General features: G+C 45.3%; 1 protein-coding gene across 1 annotated transcript in view; it reads left to right on the top strand.

Annotated features, from left to right (window-relative positions):
- The first annotated feature begins 219 nt into the window (after nt 1-219).
- The window catches only part of arpc2 (actin related protein 2/3 complex, subunit 2), a 43231-nt gene continuing 18605 nt past the window's right edge, over nt 220-24845 (top strand). The window contains exons 1-5 of the mRNA XM_072580042.1: nt 220-378; nt 8372-8406; nt 13194-13306; nt 20213-20258; nt 22207-22393. Coding sequence (XP_072436143.1) covers nt 305-378; nt 8372-8406; nt 13194-13306; nt 20213-20258; nt 22207-22393 — 455 coding nt within the window. The 5' untranslated portion in view covers nt 220-304. The remainder of the gene's footprint in view (nt 379-8371; nt 8407-13193; nt 13307-20212; nt 20259-22206; nt 22394-24845) is intronic.

Raw genomic sequence — 24845 nt, 5'->3', positions numbered from 1 at the left:
AAGCATCCATCAACCGAATGTTTAGCTGATCTGTTTAATTTCGTACATCTCCCTCTCTCCTCTGCCCACCTATCTCACCTCTGCAGAGATGACGATATCTCTCTGAAGGTTTTCAGGAAGCTGGAGAAATGAATGCAACAATGGTGGTGAGATATCCCAGGATGCCGCGGGGTAGTGAAAGGCCTCTATGCCGCGCTGAGCGGATGCGGAAGTGGTTCTGCGGGCGTGTCCGGGCCTTGTTTCCGGTTACTCTGGGTTTTGAGGAGAGGCCGAGAGTGAGCCCGGGTTCCCTGCCGCTGCCGCCATGATCCTGCTGGAGATTAACAACCGCATCGTGGAGGAGACCCTCAGCCTCAAGTTGGAGAATGCGCTCGCGGGGTACGGGCCCGGGGACTGTTTCTGTATCAGCGGGAGGCCCCGGGTCCGGCCTGAGCCGGTCACCCCCATCCCCCCCCCACCCCCACCCCCACCCCCACCCCCACCCCCACCCCCACCCCCACCCCACCCTGCCCCCTGCCACCCCCTTTCCCCTCCTCTCCCCATCCCCCCTCCCCTCTCCTCCCCCCCTCCCCTCCCCTCCCCCCCCCCTCCCCTCCCCTCCCCCCCTCCTCCCCTCCCCTCCCCCCCTCCCCTCCCCTCCCCTCCCCCCCTCCTCCTCCTCTCCCCACCCCTACCCCCCCTCTCCCCACCCCCCCTCCCCTCCCCCCTCCCCACCCCTCCTCCCCCCCACCCCCCCTCCCCACCCCCCTCCCCTCCTCCCCCCCACCCCCCCTCTCCCCCACCCCCCCTCTCTCCCCCCCACCCCCCCTCTCCCCCCCCACCCCCCCTCTCCCCCCCCACCCCCCCCTCTCCCCCCCACCCCCCCTCTACCCCCACCCCCCCCTCTACCCCCCACCCCCCCTCTACCCCCCACCCCCCCTCTACCCCCCACCCCCCCCCCCTCTACCCACCACCCCCCCCCTCTACCCCCCACCCCCCCCTCTACCCCCACCCCCCCCCCCCCGCTAACCCCCACCCCCCCCCTCTACCCCCACCCCCCCCCGCTAACCCCCACCCCCCCCCCTCTACCCCCCCCCCCCCCCCCCCCCCCCCCCGCTAACCCAGCCCTGGGGTACTCTGATCTCCTCTTTGCTTTCCCCCTCCTCTGTTCTCTGTCCCATGTCTGCCCTGATCATCTGAAGCTGCCTGGATCTAAATTTATCACCCAGTCTCTGCTCACTGTTCTCTACTTCCTCCCTCTCTCCCCCCCCCCCCCCCCCCCCCCCCCCCCGTCTTTGCTCACTGTTCTGCACTCCCCCCACCCAGCCTCTGCTCTGCTCTGTGTCATCCCTCAGCCATCCCGTGTCCCCAGTAGATGGTTGTTTGCCCCATGGCTGAGGCTGACCACTTGATCTCTGGTATCAGTGTTGCTTCTAGGACCTTGCAATGTACAGATTGGATAAATGCTTTGGCAATATTACTGTGTTCACCCCTGATTGCATCTGAAGGATATGGAGGTGCTGAGGTAGAAACCATCTGATGTTGAACTATACATCCTACCTGGTGTAGAATGGCTGAGTGATTGATTGGAAGGGACAAATGGCTGCCACATACACCTGTATTCCTAATCAACGCCTGATCCCTGCTCCACATGTGGAGAATGATCAGATGGTTCACAGTGGCCCCATTGAGGTGGGTAGGTGAATGTCAGGTAGTATTACAGGATCATGCTGCAATGCAGGCTCCAAGGGCATTGATCTTTTAATCACTTACAAATCCTGTACTCAGCACCGTGAAGCTCACCTAGTTGACCAGCTGCTCTGTAACAATAGGCTGTCTTAAATATGAGCTGATCCACCCTACTCCCTGGGTGCCTATCTTGTCCAGTGCTACTCCATGGCCGCTCTCAGTGGTTCCTCACCGTGAGAATGAGAGTAAACTTATTCCTGTGAAAATGAAGGATAAGGATGGCAAGATTCTGAAACTTTGGGTGACAAGAAATATTGGAAGTTTAGTCAAAAAGAAAAGGGAAGCATATGTAAGGTTAAGGAAACCGAAATGAGAGAAGGCCCTTGAGAAATAAAGGAAGCAGAGAAGGATTTACACAAATCAGAAAGGCTAGAAGGAGCGATGAAGTGTCCTTAGCAAGTAGGATTGAAGTGAATCCCAAGGCATTTCATATGTATATTAGAAGCAAGCGGCTGACTCTGGTCCAATTAAGCACAAAGGGAGTTTATGCCCTTAGTGTGTACTTAGCATCCATGTCCACAAAGGAGAACATGGTGAGTCTCGGATGGAGTACTTTAATATTCCAGAGTCAGTCGATATTGAGGAGGGAGGTGTGGGTGTCATGAAAAATACGAAGACCCCAGGACCTGATGGGACCTATTTCAGGATAATGAAGCAGGGGAGGAGATTGCTGGGAACTTGACTGAGATATTTGTATCTTTAGCCATAGCTGAGGTTCCAAAAGACGAGAGATTAGTCAGTGTTCCTTTGTTTAGATAGGGCAGCAGGTTAATCCAGAAAATTATAGGCCACTGAGCCTTACATTAGCAGTAAGGAAATTATCGGAGAAGATTCTTAACTACAGGATTTACTCACATTTGGCAAATAATGGACTTATTAGGGATAGTCAGCATGCCTTTGTGGGGGAGATCTTGTCTCACAAGCATGACTGGGTTTTTTTTGAGGAAGTGACAGATAACTGAGGATAGCGCAGTGAATGTTGTCAACATGGACTTTAATAAAGCATTTGATAAGGTCCCTCATGGAACACTGTTCCAGAAGATTAAGTTGCATGGGATCATTGGTGAATTGGATACAAAATTGTCTGGGCCATAGGAGATGGAGGGTAATTGTAGAAGAGTGTTTTTCTGACTGGAGGCCTGTGCCCAGTGATGTTGCATAAGGATCAGTGCTGATACCTCTGTTTATAATTTTATATATAAATAATTGGATGAAATAAAATATAGCTGTTTGGATCACTGACATGACAATTGGAGTTGTGATAATAAGGTTGTCAAAGGATACAGCAAGATATACTTCAGTTGGAAATTTGGTCAGAGAAATGACAGGGTTTAATTTGGACAAGTGTGAGGTGATGCATTTTTGAGGTCAAATGCGACAGGAAATTCTACAGTAAATGGCAGGACCCTGAGGAATGTTGATAAACAGAGGGATCTTGGGTTGCAAGTCCAGAGCTCTCTGAAACTGGTAGCACAGGTCGATAAGGTGGTAAAGGTGGTGTATGGCGTGCTTGTCTTCATCGGTCAGAACACTGAGTCTAAAGATTGGCAAGCCATGTTGCACCTGTGTAAACCTTTAGTTAGCTCGAGTTTGGGGGTATTGTGTGTACCTCTGGTCGCACTACAGGAAGGATGTGGAGACTTTGAAGAGAGTTTACAAGATGTTGCCTGGATTGGAGTGTATTAGCTGTAAGGAGAGGTTGGATAAACTTGGATTGTTTTTGCGAGAACGTCAGAGGCTGAAGGATGACCTGACAGAAGTATATAAAATTGAGAGACATGGATAGGGTGGTTAGTTGGAGTCTTTATCCCAGAGTGGAAATGCCAAATAACAAGGGGCTAAGGTTTAAGGCAGATATACAAGAAATTTCTTTACACAGAGGGTGGTAGATGCCTGAAACACCATGCCAAGGGAAGTGGTAGAAGCAAATCTTTTGACACGTTTGTGGCATTTAGGTCGAGGCAAGCAAGGAATACAGGAATATAGACCATGTGCTGGCAGATAGGTTTCGTTCAGAATGGCATCATGGTTGGCGCAAATATAGGTGGTATGGTGGCTCAGTGGTTAGCCTCACAGTGCCAGGGACCTGGGTTTGATTCTAGCTTCGGGAGATTCTGTGTGACATTTGCACATTCTCCCCTTGTCTGTGTGGGTTTCCTCTGGGTGCTCCGGTTTCCTCCCACAAATCAAAGGTTAGGTGAATTGGCCAAGCTAAATTGTCCATAGTGTTCAGGGATGTAGGGTTATGTGCATTGGTCTGGGTTAAATGTAAAGTAATAAGGTAGGGGAATGGGTCTGAGTGGGAAACTCTTCAGAGGCTCAGTGTGGGCTTGTTGGGCCGAAGGGATTCTATGATTCTATATGGTGGGCCTATTCTGTGCTGTAGTATTCTATAGAATATAAAGCATACTGTAAAAACTTTTATAAGTACATAAAAAGAAAAATATTAGTGAAGAAGAATATAGGAGGAGTATGATTGACAACAAAGATTTTAGTTTTGAATTCACAGAAAAAGAACTTCCCAGGAATGATAGGGAACCAAGGATCGAGTGAGGGTGAAATTTCAAAAAATACTGGATAAATTAATACAACTGAAAATAGATATAACTCCCTCGCCTGATAACCTACATGCCAGTGGCAGTAATGAACGTATTGGTTATCATCTTTGAAAATTCTACAGTGCCAGCTGCTGGGAGTGTAGTAAATATAATTCCACTGTTTAGAAAAGGTGGGAAGGAGAATACAGGGAAGTACCAACTGGTTAACTTAGAGTTGACTCGATCTGTTTCAATATCAGAAAATGTTGAAAATATCAGTGGGATTGGACAACATCGTCATTGAATTTATCAAAGAATCCCCAGTGTGAAAACAAGTGGCCATGAAGCCAGTTGGCATCCCACCCAAGACTCTTTGCCCCTGAAATGCCCCTAACATATCTGCCTCCACCACTAACCTTGGTAGTGTGTTCCAGATTCCTACCATTCTCTGTAAAAACAACTTGCCTCTCCTTTGAACTTCACCCCTCACCTTAAAGGTACATCCCCTAGTATTAGACATGTCAACTCTGGGGGAAAAGGATTCTGAACATCAACCCAATCTTTGCATCTCAAGTCTCCCTTCAGCCTTCGCTGTTCCAAAGAAAATAATCCAAGTTTTTCTAGCCTTTCCTTATAGCTCATGTTCTCTAATCCAGGCAAACTACTTTTCCATCATCTCCAAAGCAATGGATTTGGGAATGTTGATGTCCAAAAGGATTTGAGTGTCCTGGTACACTGGTTACTGACAGGAAGCAAGCAGACACAGCAACCATTCAGGTTTATGTATAGGGACAAGGACATCTTACTGCAGCTATATAGGGCTTTTGTGAGACCACATCAGGAGTATTGTGTGCAGTTTGAATCTCCTTACTTAAAAATGCCATTAGCAGGAGTGCATCAGTAATTCAGTAGACTGATTCTTGGGACAGTAGATTGGTGAATGAGAAGGGATTGTTGCTCTATCAGTGCAGCACTACTTTCAGTTGTCAGTCTGAATTATTTCTCATGAATCTGGAACAGGCTTGAACCGATGATGTTCTGATTCAGATCAGTAAGGAAACTTTTGTGCACTCCTCTTACCTGACATCTGGTACTGAGGGAGGATGTAATCTCTGTGCCCACACTGAACTGGCACTTGGGTCCCATGGGTAAGATAGCCAGGGCACTTTGTGCCTGTGAAACTCATGGCCTGGTTGCAGCCTGTGTCTGGCATCGAAATAGGGGATCTAAATTGTACCAAATCTTACCAGCGCAACTGAGCTGGTTTGAGGTACAAAACAGTTCGAAAATAAAATGAATTGTTAGAAGTCGGGAGTTAAAACCATGTTGAATGTAGGCTGTTCACTGCTGAGAGTTAACTTGAGTACCTGTTCTTGATTTTTTGCATGTTTGGTTTCCCCAGTCAGGAGAGGGCGAAGCAGTAAATGTCAAAACTGACTTTGCATTGCACTCCTGGGAAACCAGCTTGTTCTCCACACTCTCTATTGTTATTTTTTAAATAAAAGCTAATTGTTAATAAAAGCTAGTCACTAACAACAGCACAGGGAACTGAGTGTCTGATCACATCACACTACGGATCTGGTCTCTATTAGATTTGAGCCCTGTGCTAGGTTGCTGGGGATGGTCTGAAAATCACATTGTGTGTGGGCATAGGGGTGGAGGCAGAATTAACCTTGGGCTCTCAAAGCAAGACAGATCAGCAAACTTCTTTCTAATCTCTTCCATTAGGCAGAAGATAAAAAGCTTAAATACGTATATCAATAAGTTCAAAAATAGTGTCTTCCCTGCTATTAGACTTCTGAACAAAACACTCTGGTTTCAAATCTAATGTTGATCTTGCTTCTTGTGGACCTTCTCTGCAGCCATAGCTTTGTATTCCTCACTCTGTTCAATCACCCTGTGATCTTTGTGTGGTATGACCTGCCTGTACTGCATGCAAAGCAAAACTTTTCACTGTACTTAGGTACATAGAACATAGATAGAACATAGAACAATACAGCACAGAACAGGCCCTTCGGCCCACGATGTTGTGCCGAACTTCTATCCTAGATTAAGCACCCATCCATGTACCTATCCAAATGCCGCTTAAAGGTCGCCAATGAATCTGACTCTACCACTCCCACGGGCAGCGCATTCCATGCCCCCACCACTCTCTGGGTGAAGAACCCACCCCTGACATCTCCCCTATACCTTCCACCCTTCACCTTAAATTTATGTCCCCTTGTAACACTCTGTTGTACCCGGGGAAAAAGTTTCTGACTGTCTACTCTATCTATTCCTCTGATCATCTTATAAACCTCTATCAAGTCACCCCTCATCCTTCGCCGTTCCAACGAGAAAAGGCCGAGAACTCTCAACCTATCCTCGTACGACCTACTCTCCATTCCAGGCAACATCCTGGTAAATCTTCTCTGCACCCTCTCCAAAGCTTCCACATCTTTCCTAAAGTGAGGCGACCAGAACTGCACACAGTACTCCAAATGTGGCCTAACCAAAGTCCTGTACAGCTGCAACATCACCTCACGACTCTTGAATTCAATCCCTCTGCTAATGAACGATAATACTCCATAGGCCTTCTTACAAACTCTATCCACCTGAGTGGCAACCTTCAAAGATCTATGTACATAGACCCCAAGATCCCTCTGTTCCTCCACCTGACCAAGAACCCTACCATTAACCCTGTATTCCGCATTCTTATTTGTTCTTCCAAAATGGACAACTTCACACTTGGCAGGGTTGAACTCCATCTGCCACTCCTCAGCCCAGCTCTGCATCATATCTAAGTCCCTCTGCAGCCGACAACAGCCCTCCTCACTGTCCACAACTCCACCTATCTTTGTATCATCTGCAAATTTACTGACCCACCCTTCGACTCCCTCATCTAAGTCATTAATAAAAATTACAAACAGCAGAGGACCCAGAACTGATCCCTGCGGAACTCCACTTGTAACTGGACTCCATGCTGAATATTTACCATCTACTACCACTCTCTGACTTCGACCGGTTAGCCAGTTTTCTATCCAATTGGCCAAATTTCCCTCTATCCCATGCCTCCTGACTTTCCGCATAAGCCTACCATGGGGAACCTTATCAAATGCCTTACTAAAATCCATGTACACTACATCCACTGCTCTACCCTCATCCACATGCTTGGTCACCTCCTCGAAGAATTCAATAAGACTTGTAAGGCAAGACCTACCCTTCACAAATCCGTGCTGGCTGTCCCTAATCAAGCAGTGCCGTTCCAGATACTCGTAAATCCAATCCCTCAGTACCCTTTCCATTACTTTGCCTACCACAGAAGTAAGACTAACTGGCCTGTAATTCCCGGGGTTATCCCTATTCCCTTTTTTGAACAGGGGCACAACATTCGCTACTCTCCAGTCCCCTGGTACCACCCCCGTTGCCAGTGAAGACGAGAAGATCATTGCCAACGGTACTGCAATTTCCTCTCTTGCTTCCCACATAATCCTAGGATATATCCCGTCAGGCCCGGGGGACTTGTCTATCCTCAAGTTGTTCAAAATGTCCAACACATCTTCCTTCCTAACAGATATCTCTTCTAGCTTATCAGTCTGTTTCATTGTTGTACGTGTGACAACAATAAATCATACCAAACCCCTGGTGAGAGGTTAGAGTTGTCTGTGTGGGGTGAACCCACAGGGTTGAGTTATGGATAAGAATCAGTGAGTCAGACAGTTAAATGGCCCCAAGTTTCAACACCAGGAGAAGGAAATGTGTGTAGAATGAGAGATTTGAATCTTGTTGGAGAGGTACACGCACACAGCTGCATTAATCCTTTGTGTAAATTTGCATTGGTAAAAAGGCATTACATCACTTGGGATCATTGTTTCAGATAACACAGAGAAGTCACGTCATGCGGGCAGGTGCACACAGCAAGGTGCAAATAATCTCCTTTTGCTGCATCAGTTTCGGGAGAGACATTGATCAGACCCTGAGAACACAGTCAAATAATGCACAGACCTTCCTAGTGAGAAGGACTGTTAGAGATGGGGACTACAGTTGATTGAAATTACAATTTTAGTTATGTGGGTGTATATTGCTGTTTAAATTCCTGTCTGAGCTAACACTTTCTTTCTCTGCAGGAACAAACCTGACACAGTGGAAGTGACATTTGCAGGTAAGCTTTGGCCTGGCTATCTCTCCGCTGATATCACTGCTATGGTAGCAGCTTGGTGTGAGGGTCCGCATGTCGGTTCAGTGTAGGTTGCTTCTGCCTTGACGTCTTTTGAGTCATAACAGCACGTGAGGAAATGGTCAAGTCCATGCCAGCTCTCTGTCGAGCAATCCATTCACTCCAATTCACCCTGTCTATCCCAGTAGTCTGGGAGAGTTTATTTTCTTAAGTGCCCGTCCTGTCTCCTTTTGAAATCATTCATCGTCTCTGCTTCCACTTCATCATGGGCAGAGCGTGTCTCAGGATATTGCTACTCATCATCATCCTCCTCACAACCTGTATGTCTCGCCCAAAAGCCTTAAACTCTGCCATCAGCCAATGGCAGCACCATCCCTTTTTTGACTTATCTATTCCTTCACAAACTGATACAGCTTGATCAAATCTCCTGTCAAGCTCCTCTACTCCAAGGAAAGCAGCCCCAGTTTCTCCAGTCCCACCTTGTAGCTAAACTGAAGCACTTTAGTTAGTCTCCTCTGCACCCGTTCAAGGACTCCCCTTTAGAATTTAATGAATGCTTTACAAATGTTCAGCACCGCCTCCCTACTACTTGTACATGATGCCTCTGTATATGAAACGCAGCATTCCATATGTGAACAGGAGTGAGTCAAAGAAGAACAAAGAAAATTTACAGCCCAGGGGCAAGCCCTTCGGCCCTCCAAGTCTGAGCCAATCCAAATCTACTGTCTAAACCTGTCGCCCACCCATTCACCCACTCGTGCCTGCCTGCTACTTGTTGTCTTTTACCCACCCCATCCCCATAACCCTGTTTGCCATCTCCAGGAATTTATCAATCTTTACCTTTAAAAATGCTCAAAATCTGAGCTTCCATAGCCCTCTAGGGTAGCGAATCCCAAGGGTTTGCAACAAAAACATTCTTATTTTGTATATCCTTTTGTTTTTAAATTATGGTGACTAGTTCTAGGCTCCCAAACCAGGGGAAAACAGCTTACCTTCATTTGCCCTGGCTATCCCTTTTAATATTTTGGAAGTTTCAATGAGACCAACCCTCATTCTTCAAAACTTTAGGGAATACAGGTCCATGCTCACTGCCCAATCCCTACTATTGATGTCACACTGACAGGTAAAGTCATAGAATCAGGATAGTAGTTCCTGGCTTTCTTTCTCTCACTCAATTAAATAGCGTTTGCTGCCTTCCAATCTGCTGGAATCATTGATTATCTTCTAAAATTCCATCGATTCTGCAATTGATTATCTCTAAAGCCACCTCCTTCAACATTCTGGGATATAGACTTGGGATTTATCAACTTTCAACCCCATTATTATCTCCAGTGAAACATTTGATACTAATTAAAATTGTCTTCATCTCCAAATTATCTCTCACTACTTAGAATTCTAGTTCCAGAAGATGCTGCCTCACAGTTGCTGGGACTTGATTCATTTCCACCCTCGGGTGTCTGTCTCTGCAGAATTTGCACATTCTCCCAATGTCTGCGTGATTTTCCTCGCATTGTTCAAAAATATGCAGGTTAGGTGGATTGGTCGAGCTAAATTGCCCTATCGTGTCCTGGGATCTGTAGATTAGGTCGGTTAGCCAAGGTTATGGGAGTGAGGTGCAATGGGTGCTATCGGGAGGGTCAGTGCGGTCTCGGGCTGAATGACCTGCCACACTGTGGAGGGATTCTGTGGTCTCTACCAGGGCGGCATGGTGGCTAGCACTGCTGCCTCACAGCACCAGGGTCCCAGGTTCGATTCCAGCCTCTGGCGACTGTGTGGAGTTTGCACATTCTCCCCGTGTCTGCGTGGGTTTCCTCCGGGTGCTCCGGTTTCCTCCCACAGTCCAAAGGTGTGCAGGTCAGGTGAATTGGCCATGCTAAATTGTCCATAGCATTAGGTGCATTAGTCAGAGGGAAATGGATGTGGGTGGGTTACTCTTCGGAGGGTCGGGATGGACTGGTTGGGCCAAAGGGCCTGTGCCCACACTGCAGGGAATCTAATCTAATATCTCTATTTCCACATTATAAATTCTCCTGATCTGCCTGCAATGGACCCACGTTTGTTTTAGCCGAAGATTTGATTTTTACATACCTATAGAAGCTTTCACTGTCCATTTTTGTTATTTTTGAGATTACATTTATATTCTATTCTCCCATCAGTTTCTTGGCCCTCCTTTGTGTTTACTAAAGCCTCCTAATCTTCCAATTTACTGTTGTTTCTAATAACTTTTTAGGCTATTTCTTTTAATCTTATACAGTCCTGACATCCTTTGTTGGCAAAGCTTGAGTAACATTTATTGAATGTTTGCATCATGTGACAAATTGTATACTTGCTGTCAGTCATGTACTGTTTTAAGGACTGTCCATTGTCATGTCTTAAATCATCTTCGCATTTCACATCGGCCAGTTTGTGCCTCATCTTCATAATTGTCCTTATTCACATTTAACATCCTTGCTTTAGATTGAACGACTTCATTTTAATGTACATAATGTAAAATTCTGCCACATTGCAGTCACTCATCGCCAAGAGTTCCTTTGCAACATGATTGTTAACTCACCCATTTTTGTTACAGAAAACTAGATTTTTGAGAAGGTTGAGAGATAGAAAACTAAATCTAAAATGGCCTGCCCTTCAGTCGACTCCTCGACATCTGCTGTAGCAAATCATCTTGAACACACTCCAGAAACTCATCCTCCGCAGCTTTGGTGCTCAATTGGTTTACCCAGTCTACGTTCCGATTGAAGTCACTCACGATAACTCTCGTGATACATACGTCTCTCATCCCCTGGTTCATACTGTGCCCCACCCCACTGCTACTTTGTGGCTTAGAAATCACCTCAGCCATGGTCTGCTGCCTCTTTAATGTTCCCTAATTTCACCCAGGCAGATTCCATTCATTGTTCTTCTGATCTGGGATCCTCCCTTATTCATGTACTGATCCCATTCCTTATTAGCCCAACACCACCTTACTGTTCTTCCTAAACATTGAATGTGGAGTTCCCAGTCCTGTCATGGTGCAGCCATGTTTCTGTAATGGCAATTGGATCATAACTATGTAACTCCAGTTATATCTTCAAATCATATGCTTGTTGAGAATACTGTGTGCTTTCAGATAGAATGCCCTTTAACTTTTTCACTTTTTGACATTGTTCTACTTTCGAAGCATACTTGATGCTCAATTTTGTTTCTCCTGTCTTCTAGTCTTCCTGGTGTTTTGCCATAGAATCACAGCATTTTACAGGACAGAAGGGTGCTATTTGGCCCATGATGTCTTTACCAGCTCTCGAAACAGCTGCCCATTCTAGTTCATTCTCCAACCCTATCTCCATAATCCTCTGACTTCATCCCTTTCAAATATATCTCCAGCTGTTTTTTGAAACCTCCAATGAATCCGTCCCCTCTGCTCTCCCAAGCAGCGCATTCCAAATCCTAACAACTGAGTAAAGAAGTTTCACCCCATCTTACTCTTAGATCTCACACTGACCATTTTGAAATTGTGACCACTAGTTACTGACATACCAACTAATGAAAACAGAATATCCTTCTTTACCCTGTCAAAATTGTTCTTCATTTTGAACACCTCAATAAGGTCGCTTCTTAATCTTCTCTGTTCCAACAAGAATAAACCCAATCTTTCTCATCTTTCTTTGCATCTAAATTCCCTCATTCCTAGTATCTTTCTAGTGAATCTACTTTGCACGCTGTCCAGGTTTTTAACATCCTTCCTTAAATAAGGTGCTCAAAACTGAACACATTCCAAATGTCGTCTGACCAACGATTTGTAGAGGTGTAGCATTACTTCCTTGCTTTCATTCTCTCAGCCTCCATCTTTAAACCCAAGGATCCTATAAACCTTCTTTTCAGTTTCCTGTTACCAACTATTTTTTGCAGTTTGGATTACCCCCAGATTCTCATCTCCCTTCCCTGACAAACTAGTTTAAACCCACCCCAACAGTACGAGCAAGTCTCCCTGTGAGGATATCAGTCCCAGTCCTGTATCCTGTCCAGCTGGTCCTGCACCAGAATCTGTTCCAAATCCTTGGAAATCTGTTGGTCTTTCTACACCAGTTCTTCAGCCATGTATTCAATCAATCAGCCAATCCTCCTGTCCTATACAAGGTCGCATACAACGCTGAATGTAATCCGGAGATTACTGTTGTTGCAATCCTGCTTTGTTCTTCTCCTCGTAACTGCCTGAAATCTGCCTTCAGGATCTCCTGCCTCTTCCCACTGATGTTGATGGTAAGAATGTAGACTCTGACCTCTGGCTGATCCCTCTTTTGTTCCCCCTAGAAGGGTTTCCTGCAGCTGCTCTGTTACATCCTTGACCCTGGCACCAGGGAGGTGATGTGTCATCCTGGGGTCGCATTTAATGTATATGGTTTGCTAATAGCTTTTGGTGTACGTTGTAGCTCCAGATGTGTCACAGTTCCTGGTTCTATAAGCTGACTGCCGTGCTTGTGCTGTACAGTGCTCTGGTTTCTGCTCTGTGCAGAATCCGAAGGGCAGAGAGGAGCACATTACATTTCCTGTGCTCCCCAACTAATCCCAATGTAATGTCAGCTACATCCAAAGATGATACCATAATGTCCAAGTGGAAGATGCTGGTTTATCCCTTTGTCTGTCTCTACCTCTCATGTCTGGCACACCATTTGTGTGGTTTGGAGAGATAGGGTGATTTTCTTTTCGGAGGGGTCTTGGGTGTGTGTTAACTGAGCACCAATATGTGTCAAGGTTCCTTTTGAACGTTTTCCTACATTTCCGTTTTGCTCCAGATTTTGATGGCGTCCTTTATCACATTTCCAACCCAAATGGGGACAAGACCAAAGTGATGGTCAGCATTGCCCTAAAGTTCTACAAAGAGCTGCAGGACCATGGAGCAGATGAGGTAAGTTGTAACCAAGTTGGCTGGAAGGTTTTCGCTCTCAAATATTAACATCTTGCATTTATGGATAGCCTTTAAATTCATAAGGTATCCCATAGCACCTCATGGAAGTTCACTGGGGGGAAAGAAATGGCACTATTTACATAAGAAAATATTAGGTCCAGTGACCAAAATGTTTGTAGCTAGCCTTAAAGATGAAAAGAGAGATAGAGATGTTGAGGATGAAGGGAGCTGCAGATAGTGGAAATTAAACATCAGATGTACTGACATTGGCAGAGCTCTCAGAAGCCTGTAGGATTTTACTGATTAAAAGCATACGGCCATGGAAGGATTGGATGTGAAGATGAGATGTTGTTAGTATGGGTCATTTGGGAGCAAATGTGTGGAGTTGTCCATCTCTCCACCCCTAGGATTTCCAGCATTTCCTCCCTTAGTTTTATTATCATAACACTCAAAAATCCTTCAAAAATATTTTGCATGATGAGTTATCTCTGGTCTTCAATGATCGATGAATTCTTCATCGATATGACCCTATGCAGAGTGAGCTTGCCACTCTGCTATCAGATGTCACTTCATTTAATTAACCTGGTGTTTTTACATGAAACTTAAATGATCAAAACCTTGGCAGATGGGATTGTAACGTTTGAACATTAGCAGGAAGAATAGAAAACTTGAATATTATTTAAATGGAAAAATACTGTAAAAAGATGTACAAGATGATTAGGGGGTTAGATAGGGTTGACAGTGAGAACCTTTTTCCTCGTATGGAGTCAGCTATTACAAGGGGGCATAGCTTTAAATTAAGGGGGGGTAGATATAGGACTGATGTTAGGGGTAGGTTCTTCACTCGGCGAGTCGTAAGTTCATGGAATGCCCTGCCAGTAGCAGTGGTGGACTCTCCCTCTTTATGGGTATTTAAGCGGGCATTGGATAGGTATATGGAGGATAGTGGGTTAGTGTAGGTTAGGTGGGCTTTGATCAGCGCAACATCGAGGGCCGAAGGGCCTGTACTGCGCTGTATTCTTCTATGTTCTATGTTCTATGTTGCAGAGGGGGAGTTGGGGCTCCTTGTGCTTGAATTACATAAAAGCTAGCATCCAAGTTCAGAGGGTAGTAGGGAAAGAAAATTGGCTGTTGGATTTTACATCAGAGATTAAATAGGGAAGTCTTGCTAAAATTAAAAGATACAAGTCAAACCACTGCTAGGTTAATTCCAGGTATGGAGGGACTTTCATGTGAGGAGGGCTTGAGTCATTTAGACTGATACTCATTGGAATTTAGAAAAATGAGATGTGACCTTATTGAAATGTATAAGACTATGAGGGACTTGACATGTTAGATATGAAGAAGTTGTTTCCTTGTGCGAATGTCTAGGATTGAGTGCATAATCTCAGAGTAAAGGGTCACCCATTTAAAACAGCAATCTGGAGGAATTTGGTCTGAAGGCTGTCAATCTATCAAATACTTTATCACAAAGAGCTCAGACTGTTGAATGCTGGGATGGACAAATCAGTAAGCAAGGTAAAAACAATGACTGCAGATGCTGAAAACCAAATACTGGATTAGTGGTGCTGGAAGAGCACAGCAGTTCAGGCAGCATCCAAGGAGCAGCGAAATCGACGTTTCGGGCAAAAGCCCTTCATCAGGAATAAAGGCAGTGAGCCTGAAGCGTGGAGAGATAAGCTTATCTCTCCACGCTTCAGGCTCACTGCCTTTATTCCTGATGAAGGGCTTTTGCCCGAAACGTCGATTTCGCTGCTCGTTGGATGCTGCCTGAACTGCTGTGCTCTTCCAGCACCACTAATCCAGAAATCAGTAAGCAAGTCAAGGGTTAGGCGATAAGGGAGGAAAGTGGAGTTGAAGATTATCAGAACAGCCATGATCTCATTGAATGGCAGAGCTGAGCTGATGGGGCTGAACAGCTGCTCCTACAACTTATGCTCTCATGGTATCCAGGCCAGAGACGGTGTGAAGGTGGATTAGCACAGTGGGTCATTCTTGTCTTACCTCAACCTACCTCCACTATCCTTTCAAAGTGCAGTTTATTGGATAGCTCTTTTTCAAAGAAGCAAACACGCAATGCTGGAGAAATTCACAGGTCTGGCATCATCTGCAGAGAAAGAAATAGAGATAGTATTTCTATAGGAGAGTTATACCAGACTCTGAACGTTAACTCAGTTTCTCTCCCTGCAGATGCTGCCAGACCTGCTGAGTTTTGCATTTTGTTTGTTTCACTTTTCCAGCATCTGCAGTATTTTACCTTTATTCGAGTTCTTTGAAAGAACCTTCAGGAAGATGATGGGCCAAATGGTCTCACCACCCTGGTGTGAAATTTGAGATATTCCCTTTCTGGGGATAACCTGAGTTTGAAGCTTCAGGGAAAACAAATTCTATGATTCATCCACTGCAATGTGCCCAGTGAGAGAAGTGACTGGGGAATTGATTGATTGTGAAAGCAGGAATGAAGGAGGTCAGGTTCATTGAATGAGGTTACAGAGGAGAAGGATTGTGTTTATTTGAAAGTAGGAAACCAGCTTCTTAAACTGTTCTTATTCCCACATAGTTGGATGAATGAGAATGTTAATAGAACATAGAACATTACAACGCAGTACAGGCCCTTCGGCCCTCTGTTGGTATGACTGGTCAGCGCAATCTGAAGCCCATCTGACCTAAACTATTCCATGTTCGTCCATATGCTTGTCCAATGACGACTTAAATGTACTTAGTTGGCGAATCTACTACCATTGCAGGAAAAGCATTCCATACCCTTGCTACTGAGTAAAGAAACTACCTCTGACATCTGTCCTACATCTATCACCCCTCAATTTAAAGCTATGCCCCCTTGTGCTCACCGTCACATTCTTGGAAAACCAAGAACTTGTTAAACCAGTCTTGGAGTAGAGCACAGGATCACTTTCCTTACCTCTGCTCCATCGTTCCCTCCTTGAGCACCCTAGAGTTCCTAGTTTCTGCTGACCAGTATCAGCTCACTATCTGACCATGGAGGGGGTACCATGGATGGTCATAAAAACCCCAGTGGCTCACTGATGATTTTAGGCAAGGAAATTTGCCAGACCTACAGCAACGTGGCTGACTCTTGATTACACTGTGAAGGGGTTTGACTCATAACCATAATATCAAAACACTGCCAGCAGTTTGAGAAGGTAACACCTTACCACCATCTTGGGCAGCAAGAGGTAGCTAACAAATACTGACTTCACCAGTGACAACAATATCCCGAGAGTGGAACTTTAAAAATAAAACCTTGGGAATGAATTTGGAACTTTGCTTCTGCATTAATCTTCATTGTTATCTTGTCCATGAGCTGACTGAGCAAGTTATGCCACAGACCATGTGAAGCTCTTTGGCTACTTTCACTTAAATTGTAAATTTAAAACCCAGAGTTCCCTCCTTGATGACTTCCTGTCAACGGTTTTTGATTCTCATTCGAGTGCAGCAAAAGGTGAAGTTGTTAACTGATGATCTGTGGTGAACATCTTCCGACAGCAATGTAGCAAGAATCATAGGCCACAGGGTTCCCTCTGATCTATCAGGGGCTGTATGAAAGCTTCCCTGGCAATGCTGGTTACATTTTGAGAGAAATGGATATTTGATTGATATTGATAGTTGAGAAGATCAAACTAGTATAACTTTCAGTTCAGCTGGTTTCTAAGAAGATCCTGTCTCAAGCCTGTCCTAGCCTCCCTACGCCTATTTTTTTTTTAGTGGCTGCTAAATTTCCTCCTTCCTCACCCTTTTCTCTCCGGTTCACTGCCCATTCTAATGATCTGTGCAGTGTTGTAGAAAATTTAATTAGCTGATCAACTGATGAGAAGAGATTGTTGCATTGATCCTACCTTGACTCAACTTGCAATCACCCTGCCCCCAAAAATGCCCTCTCCATTGCTCCAACCCAGCAGTAGCCACATAGTGCACAGGGTTTGGATGGATGAGGGATAGTGATGTTGGGAGATGTGGGGTTTGTGGAAGACAGGATTGTGCCTGCATGGCTGTGTTGGGAACTCTGCTTTGTGGGTGTGCAGTTAACTATAAAGTGTAGTCTGTGGTTAGAACCAGCCTTCATCTAAGCAAAGAGCACACCCGAACTAATCCTTTTATGGTATTTCATTCTGCTGTTTGTAAGACAGGAAGTTGTGACTCAGTTCCTAAATCAGCTTCTGCTGTGAGGTTCTTACCTTGTTCTGCAGAGTCACCACCCACTCCAGTTCACAATGTATGATCAAAAAGTATCAATGTTCTACTTTAGTAATTTTATCTTCTGAACTTTTGAATTTTATCAGGATGAGAGAGATTCGATCTCTCAAAATAGGTTTAATGCATTTCCCAGGTACAGGTCAGGTTAGGTACACAGTAAAGCATCTCCTGTTTCAAACTGAAACTAAAATGCACTCAACTGTTCCCCAGGACAGGGACAGCACAGGGTTAGATACAGAGTAAAGCTCTCTACACTGTCCCCCATCAAACACTCCCAGGATAGGGGCAGCACAGGGTAAAATGCGCTCTGCACAGTTTTTTTAAAGTATTATTTTGTGGTATGTGAACATAGCTGGCTAACTCAGCATTTTTTGCCTATTTTGAATTTCAGTTCAGAATTTTGACCCAGCAACCCTGAAGGATAGGGGTAGATCTCCAAGTCAGGGTGGTAAGTGCCTTGGAGAGGAATTTGCAGGAGGTGGTGTTCACATGAATCTGCTGCTCCTGTCCTTCTAGATGAAAATGGTATTGGGCATGGAGTCATAGAGTGATTGAGATATACAGCATAGAAACAGTTCCTTCGATCCAACTCCTCCATGCCAACCAGATATCCTAAATAAATGTGCAGAATATCTGAACAAGATGGACGGGCACTATTTCATTCGGATAATTGATTATTCAATGAATTGATTCAATGCCCTTCCTCTGGGGCTCAGAGTCCGCTCCCTATTCAGGAGACCAGGCAGCAGCAGCACAGCACACGAGCCCCCACACTCCCACCCCCATCCAACACGACCCTCATGGCTGCCTCCCAACCCTGTCCAACACTGCCCCCCACCCGACCCTGCCCTAACCCCCAACACCATCCAACACTGCCCCCTTCACCCCCCCATCCCCTGTCCAACACTGCCCCCCTTTACCCCCCCCCACGCCATCCAACGCTGCCCCTTTCCCCCTCAATGCCGTCCAACACAGCCCCCTCCCCCCATGCCGTCCAACACTGCCCCCCCCCCCCCCCCCCAACGCCATCCAACACTGTTTTCCTCCCCCCCCAACGCCATCCAGCACTGGCCCCTTCTTTCCTCCCTCTCCCAGAGAGAGGGGAGGATGAGTCTCCAAATACCACATGCACGCGTACACACACAGTCTCGCACAACCTTTTGACAGGTTCACCTTTATCCTGCACAGGACAATATTGGAGAGATTATCTGGGGAAGGGGGATTTGGGATACATGCCTGTGTAAAAATCCAGGGAAAATGTAGGGGGGTGGGGGTGGAGGAGCAGGAGATCAGTCTTTTGGAGATGGTGCCTGGGCTCCAATCAGCCCAGGGCAGTTCTCGGCAGCATTTCAGTAAGCAAAGTTGACTTTTAATCACTGTAAACAAAGACACAATCAGTGTTGGGAGCACGTCTTTGATGTAATGTTTCCATCGGGATCTCGGCCTCCTCCCGATAATCGAGGTTCTTCAGTAGTCTCAATTACCGGCATTTGGGCTATATCTCTATAAACACTTCCTTTTCATATACCCATTCAATGCTGTAATTGTACCAGCCTCTGCTGCTTCCTGTGGCAGCTCTTTCCATACATGCACCACACTCTGCATGAAAAAGTTGTTCCTTAGATCCCTTTTAACTCTTCCCCTCTTACCTTAAACCTATGCCCTCTAGTTTTGGACCCCCCAACTCTGATAGAAGACCTTGTCTTGGCAGATGTAAGTGCAACACATCTTGTAAATGGTGTCCACTGCTGCTGTGTTTGTAGCTGATGAAAGAAACAAATGCTGAAGGTGTGGCTGGGATACCAGGCAAGTATTCCATCACACTCCTGACCTGTGCCTTGTAGATGATGGGCAGGATTTGAGGAGCTAGGTAGTTGCTTACTGTCCTCTGCACTTGTAACCTGAGTATTTATATTAAGTTCAGTTCCATTCATTGTCAGTAGTAATCCCAGGAAGTTGAAACAGCAGATTCAGTGATAAAGCCAAGGGAGGATGATTTGATCCTTTTCTGTAGGAAATGATAATTACTTGGCATTAATATTGCTTGCCATTTGTCACTGAAACCTGGATGCTTTTCTGCATTCTTCACTGAACCAAGGTTAGAGAGAGTTAGGTGGACATTAGGTTACTATTTATGGGGGTTGGTCTCATTTCTGCAGATAGACCGTGGAGGCCTCATGGATGTGATACCCAGTTTTGAGTTCCTGGATCTATTTGAAACTTGGCCCATTTAGCTTTGTGCTACATAGCATGACAGGGCCTTATCTCCACAATGATTGTTGAATGAAAACTCTCACCAGTAATGCCGTGGGCTGATCTATCTGAAGCCAGTAGATAGGGGAGGATGGAGTCGGGTAGTTTTCTCTTGTTGCTCCTTAACAATTTCCAAGGACAGATTCAGCACAGGCTCGATACAGCGGGGATACACTGTACTCCCTGTACAGTGTCCCTAACAAGTATTTGTGGGGTGCTTACAATGTAGTTTGAAGTAAAGATCTCTCTAATCTTTACAAATCCTCAGGATTGAAAGGAACTTAATTAGTGGTAAAATGGATGTGTTGAAAGATTTTAGCATTTTAGTTTGAGTACTGGGCTGAATAACAATTTGCCAGACTCTCCTATTAAATTAGGGAGCTTAATGAAGAAACTTGCCTCTCTCGCATATTAACTGTCTGCTGTGGTCTGTCTTTGCAGTTACTGAAGAGAGTTTATGGCTCTTACCTTGTGGCTCCTGAGGATGGTAAAGTATTTCTAACTGTTCTCTGTTGTATGAAATGAATGACTTGTCTGCACAGACTGGGATTTATTGATGTCAGCCATTGAATCTGAAATATGAGCGGTCAAATTGACCAGGCTTCCAATTCCCACTCACTAGCTGTTTATAACTGTTATAGTTCGACATGACTGAGTGAAGTCAGGATTAGGCTGATTTGGAATTGAGCTCTAATTATCTGTCACTGTCCCACCTCGTCTCCACCTACACTGCAGGCTCCTGTGTGAGGTGATAAATAGTCACTTTTGTTTGATTGTGAGGAGAGTGGGGGATAATCAGTGAGGAGTGTAAATGTATGGGGAAAAGCTGCTGACCCTCTGACTGTAAATTGTCCTGAGTGAATTCAAATTCTCATTGTCACAGTGCAATTTGAGCTGGCATTGTATATGATGGTGCAGTCATTGCACTATTACACTGTTGTGTTTGGGTAGGTGTTTCCTAACCTGAAAATGTCAAATAAGTAGATTGTCCAAAGCTGTGTGCTTAGCTGCTGCTGTTTTGTATCCTGTTTGTGCAGTGGGTGTGGGGCTGGTTTAATCACTGCTATGGAATAAAGAATAGTTTTCAATGACAATTATTCCAGGTATTGATACATCTCATTTTACATTGGGCACTTGTCATTCTGAGAACATCTGCTTGCTGGGAGTAAAGGCAAAACAAAACTGCTTCCCCATTTCTCCACATCCTCTTTGATCGGCCTGAGGCTGGTTATTCAATTGTAGATGCTTAGTCCAGCATTATGAAACTCTCTTCCATTTGCTGTATGAGGTACTGATCTCTCTGACTCCCTGATACACAGGGCTGTGGTAAGCCATACGCTGGAGTCCATGGGTGTCACTGCTCCGATCCGGTTAGTATTGTATGTCTAAATCCCCTCAGAACCAAATTAAATCACCCAAACGCAACCCAATGTAGTTGGAAGCTGGGTGGGATGATCACTCGGTGGTTTGTTCTGGATTAGGCCACAATCAGATTGCAGCAGGAGGGACACAATCGAGGAACTTTGCCCAGCAGGGTCACATGATTACATAGCATCGTCCGAGCACCCCATGGTTGTTAACAAGTGTTTGTAAGAGCTGCTGGACTCGATGTATGAGTTTGTGTGACGTGCTGCAATTTGCATAACTTCAAAAGCATTTCTTCTGTTTCTCAATTGTTGGTTGGATCTTGATTCATTTGCATATTCCCATGTCAATATGAGCTTGTTGCACCAAAAGTCAAATATCAGACACTGTGGCACAATTGCCGGGGGGTGGGGTTGGGTTTTTGGTTGGGACAGCGGGTCAGCGAGAGGGACACAAGTGTGACAGAGGGGGCAGTGGGGTCCCGCTGTCACAGGAGCAAGGCGAAGAGGGAACTCTCATGCCAAGACTAATAGAAAAAGTAGAGACTTACTTTGGAAACTGAAGGATCTGAAATGATGGAGTCACATGGGGAAACTGGGTCTAGAAATTACTACTAAGACCAGAAAGAAAGGTCAAATAAAGCAGGATAGATGGGAGAAGCTAATACCACATTTGCTTAGTTGGACCTCACATAGAGTCCTGCAAACTGTTCTGGTGTCTCTGTAATATAAAAGAGGCACTGACGAAAGTCCAAAGAATAACTTACAGCAATGATACCAAATAGATATCATGGGAGGATGGGCCTCTTTAGCTCATGCAGAGGATGATGAGAATGTGCAGATCACTATCAGAGTGGTTCAGATGAATGGAGAAGTTACATTTAAGGGGAAATTGGAAAGGAGCACGTGGGATAGAGGAATAGGGCTCAGTGAGGAAGTGGGAGGGGACTGTAGCATAAATACTGGCATGACCCTGTTGGATTATTTCAGCATCTGACCCAGTGCTGCAGAGTGGAATGATCTTAGCTCTTGAATTTGGGCCATACTGAGGATTGCCTTTGTCTTTTTCAGGGTACAATGTATCTCTGCTGTTTGATCTGGAAAATATTCCAGCCAACAAAGATGAATTGGTGCACCAGGCTGGCATGCTGAAAAGAAATTGCTTCGCCTCTGTTTTTGAGAAGTACTTTAACTTTCAGGTGGAAGGCAAGGAAGGAGAGAAACGAGCGTTGATCCATTACCGTGATGACGAGACTATGTGAGTGTCCAGCAATGGCGACCAGATGTGGTCTCTGCTTTCAGCAAGATTCATTTTAGTGTCTGCCTGTAGGCCACTGGAAACTTTGTTAACCTCCCTTGCTTCAAGCTCTTCCCACCTTCTGTAAATTTCTCATTGTAAACTCTATTGGGTTTGCAGATCGAGCACAAGAAGTCTTTCTGCTAGTGACCTAATGTAGTGACTTTGGAATCCAATCTAGGGGTGGGGGGGAGAGAAAAGCTGCTTGCTATTCACCTTGTCCATACCCCTCATGATTTTATAGACCTCCATCAAGTCCCCCTTTACCTCCATCTTTCTAATGAAATTAATCCTAACTTGCTCAACCTCTCTTCGTAGCTGGCAGTCTCCTCTTCAGGCAGCATCCTGGTGAACCTCCTCTGCGCCATCTCCAAAGCATCCACATCCTTTTGGTAATGTGGCGACCAGAACTGTACACCATATTCTAAATGTAGCCAAATCAAAGTCCTATACCACTGTAGCATGACCTGCCAACTCTTGTACTCTACCCGGTCTGATAAAGGAAAGCAAGCCATATGCTGCCTTGACCACACTGTTCCCTGAAGGTGGCAACGCAGGTCAATAATGGACCTGAGCACCCAGACCCCTCTGTACCATCAATTCTGCACAGGTCTTTTCCATTTACTGTATAGTTCACTCTTGAATTGGATCTTCCAAAATGCATTTGTATCTGCCCAGATTGAACTCCATCTGCCATTCCTCTGACCAACTCTCCAGTCTATCTATATTCTGCTGTATTCTCTGACAGTCCCCTTCACTATCTGCTACTCCACCAATCTTAGTGTCATCTGCAAACTTGCTAAGCAGGCCACATATACCTTCCTCCCGATCATTTGTGTATCACAAGCGGCAGTGGTCCCAGCATAGATCCCTATGGAACACCACTGGTCACAGTTCTCCATTTTGATAAAACTTACTTTCACTACTACTGTCTCCTGTTGCCCAGCCAGTTTTCTATCCATCTAGCGAGTACACCCTGGACTCCATGTGACTTCACTTTCTCTATCAGCCTACCATGGGAACCTTATCAAATGCTTTACTGAAGTTTGTGTATATGACATCTACAGTCCTTCCCTCATCAATCAACTTTGTCACATCCTCAAAGACTTCTATGAACTTGGTAAGACATGACATTCCCTGCACAAAACCATGCTGCCTACCACTGATAAGTCCATTTTCTTCCAAATGAGAATAGATACTGTTCCTCAGTATCTTCTCCAGCAGATTCCCCACGACTGACGTCTGGCTCTCCTGTCTATAATTATCCCTGCTACCCTCCTTAAACAAGGGGACAACATTAGCAATTCTCCAGTCCTCCAGGACCTCACCCGTGTTCAAAAATGCTACAAAGATATTTGTTCAGGCCCCAGCTATTTCCTCTCTTGCTTCCTTCAACCTGGGATAGATCCCCTCCGGACCTGGGGACTTGTCCAACTTAATGCCTTTTAGAATACCCAACACTTCCTCCCTCCTTATGCTGACTACCATGATGACGAGACTACGTGAGTGTCCAGCAATGGCGAGCAGATGTGGTCTCTGCTTTCAGCAAGATTCATTTTAGTGTCTGCCTGTCGGCCACTGGAAACTTTGTTAACCTCTATCCCTAACCTCCACATCTGTCATGTCCCTCTCCTCAGTAAATACCGATGCAAAGTACTCATTAAGAATCTCGCCCATTTTTCTCTGATTCCACGCATAACTTTTCTCCTTTGTCCTTGAGTGGGCCAACCCTCTTTCTCATTACCCTCTTGTTTCTTATATCTGAATAAAAGGCTTTTGGATTTTCCTTAACCCTGTTTGCTAAAGATATCTCATGATCCCTTTTAGACCTCCTAATTCCTCATTTGAGGTTGGTCTTACATTCCTGATATTCTTCCAAAGCTTTGTCTTCAGTCACCTTGACCTTACGTACGCATCCTTTTTCCTCTTAGCTAGTCTCTCAATTTCACCTGTCATCCATGGTTCCCTAACCTTGCCATTTCTATCCCTCATTTTCACAGGAACATTCCTGAACGATAATCAACCTCTTTAAAAGCCTCCCACATGTCGAATGTGGATTTGCCTTCAAAGAGCTGCTCCCAATCTACATTCCTCAGCTCCTGCCGAATTTTGCTATAGTTGGCCTTCCCCCAATTTAGCACTCTTCCTTTAGGACCTCTCTTGTCTTTGTCCATGAGTATTCTAAACTTATGGAATTGTGATCATTATTCCCAAAGTAATCCCCTACTGAAACATCAGCCACCTCATTTCCCAGCACCAGGTCCAGTATGGCCCCTTCCAGAGTTGGATTAGTTGCCTACTATTCCATAAAACCCTCCTGGATACTGCTTACAAATTCTGCTCTATTTAGACCTCTAACACTGCCACCCAGTCAATGTTAGGAAAATTAAAAACTCCCATCATCACCACCCTG

The sequence above is a fragment of the Chiloscyllium punctatum genome, chromosome 10, assembly GCF_047496795.1.
Source record: "Chiloscyllium punctatum isolate Juve2018m chromosome 10, sChiPun1.3, whole genome shotgun sequence".
In the NCBI taxonomy this organism is placed as follows: domain Eukaryota; kingdom Metazoa; phylum Chordata; class Chondrichthyes; order Orectolobiformes; family Hemiscylliidae; genus Chiloscyllium; species Chiloscyllium punctatum.
Note: the sequence above shows the minus strand (reverse complement) of the source record. Positions and strands in the feature narration are given on the sequence as shown.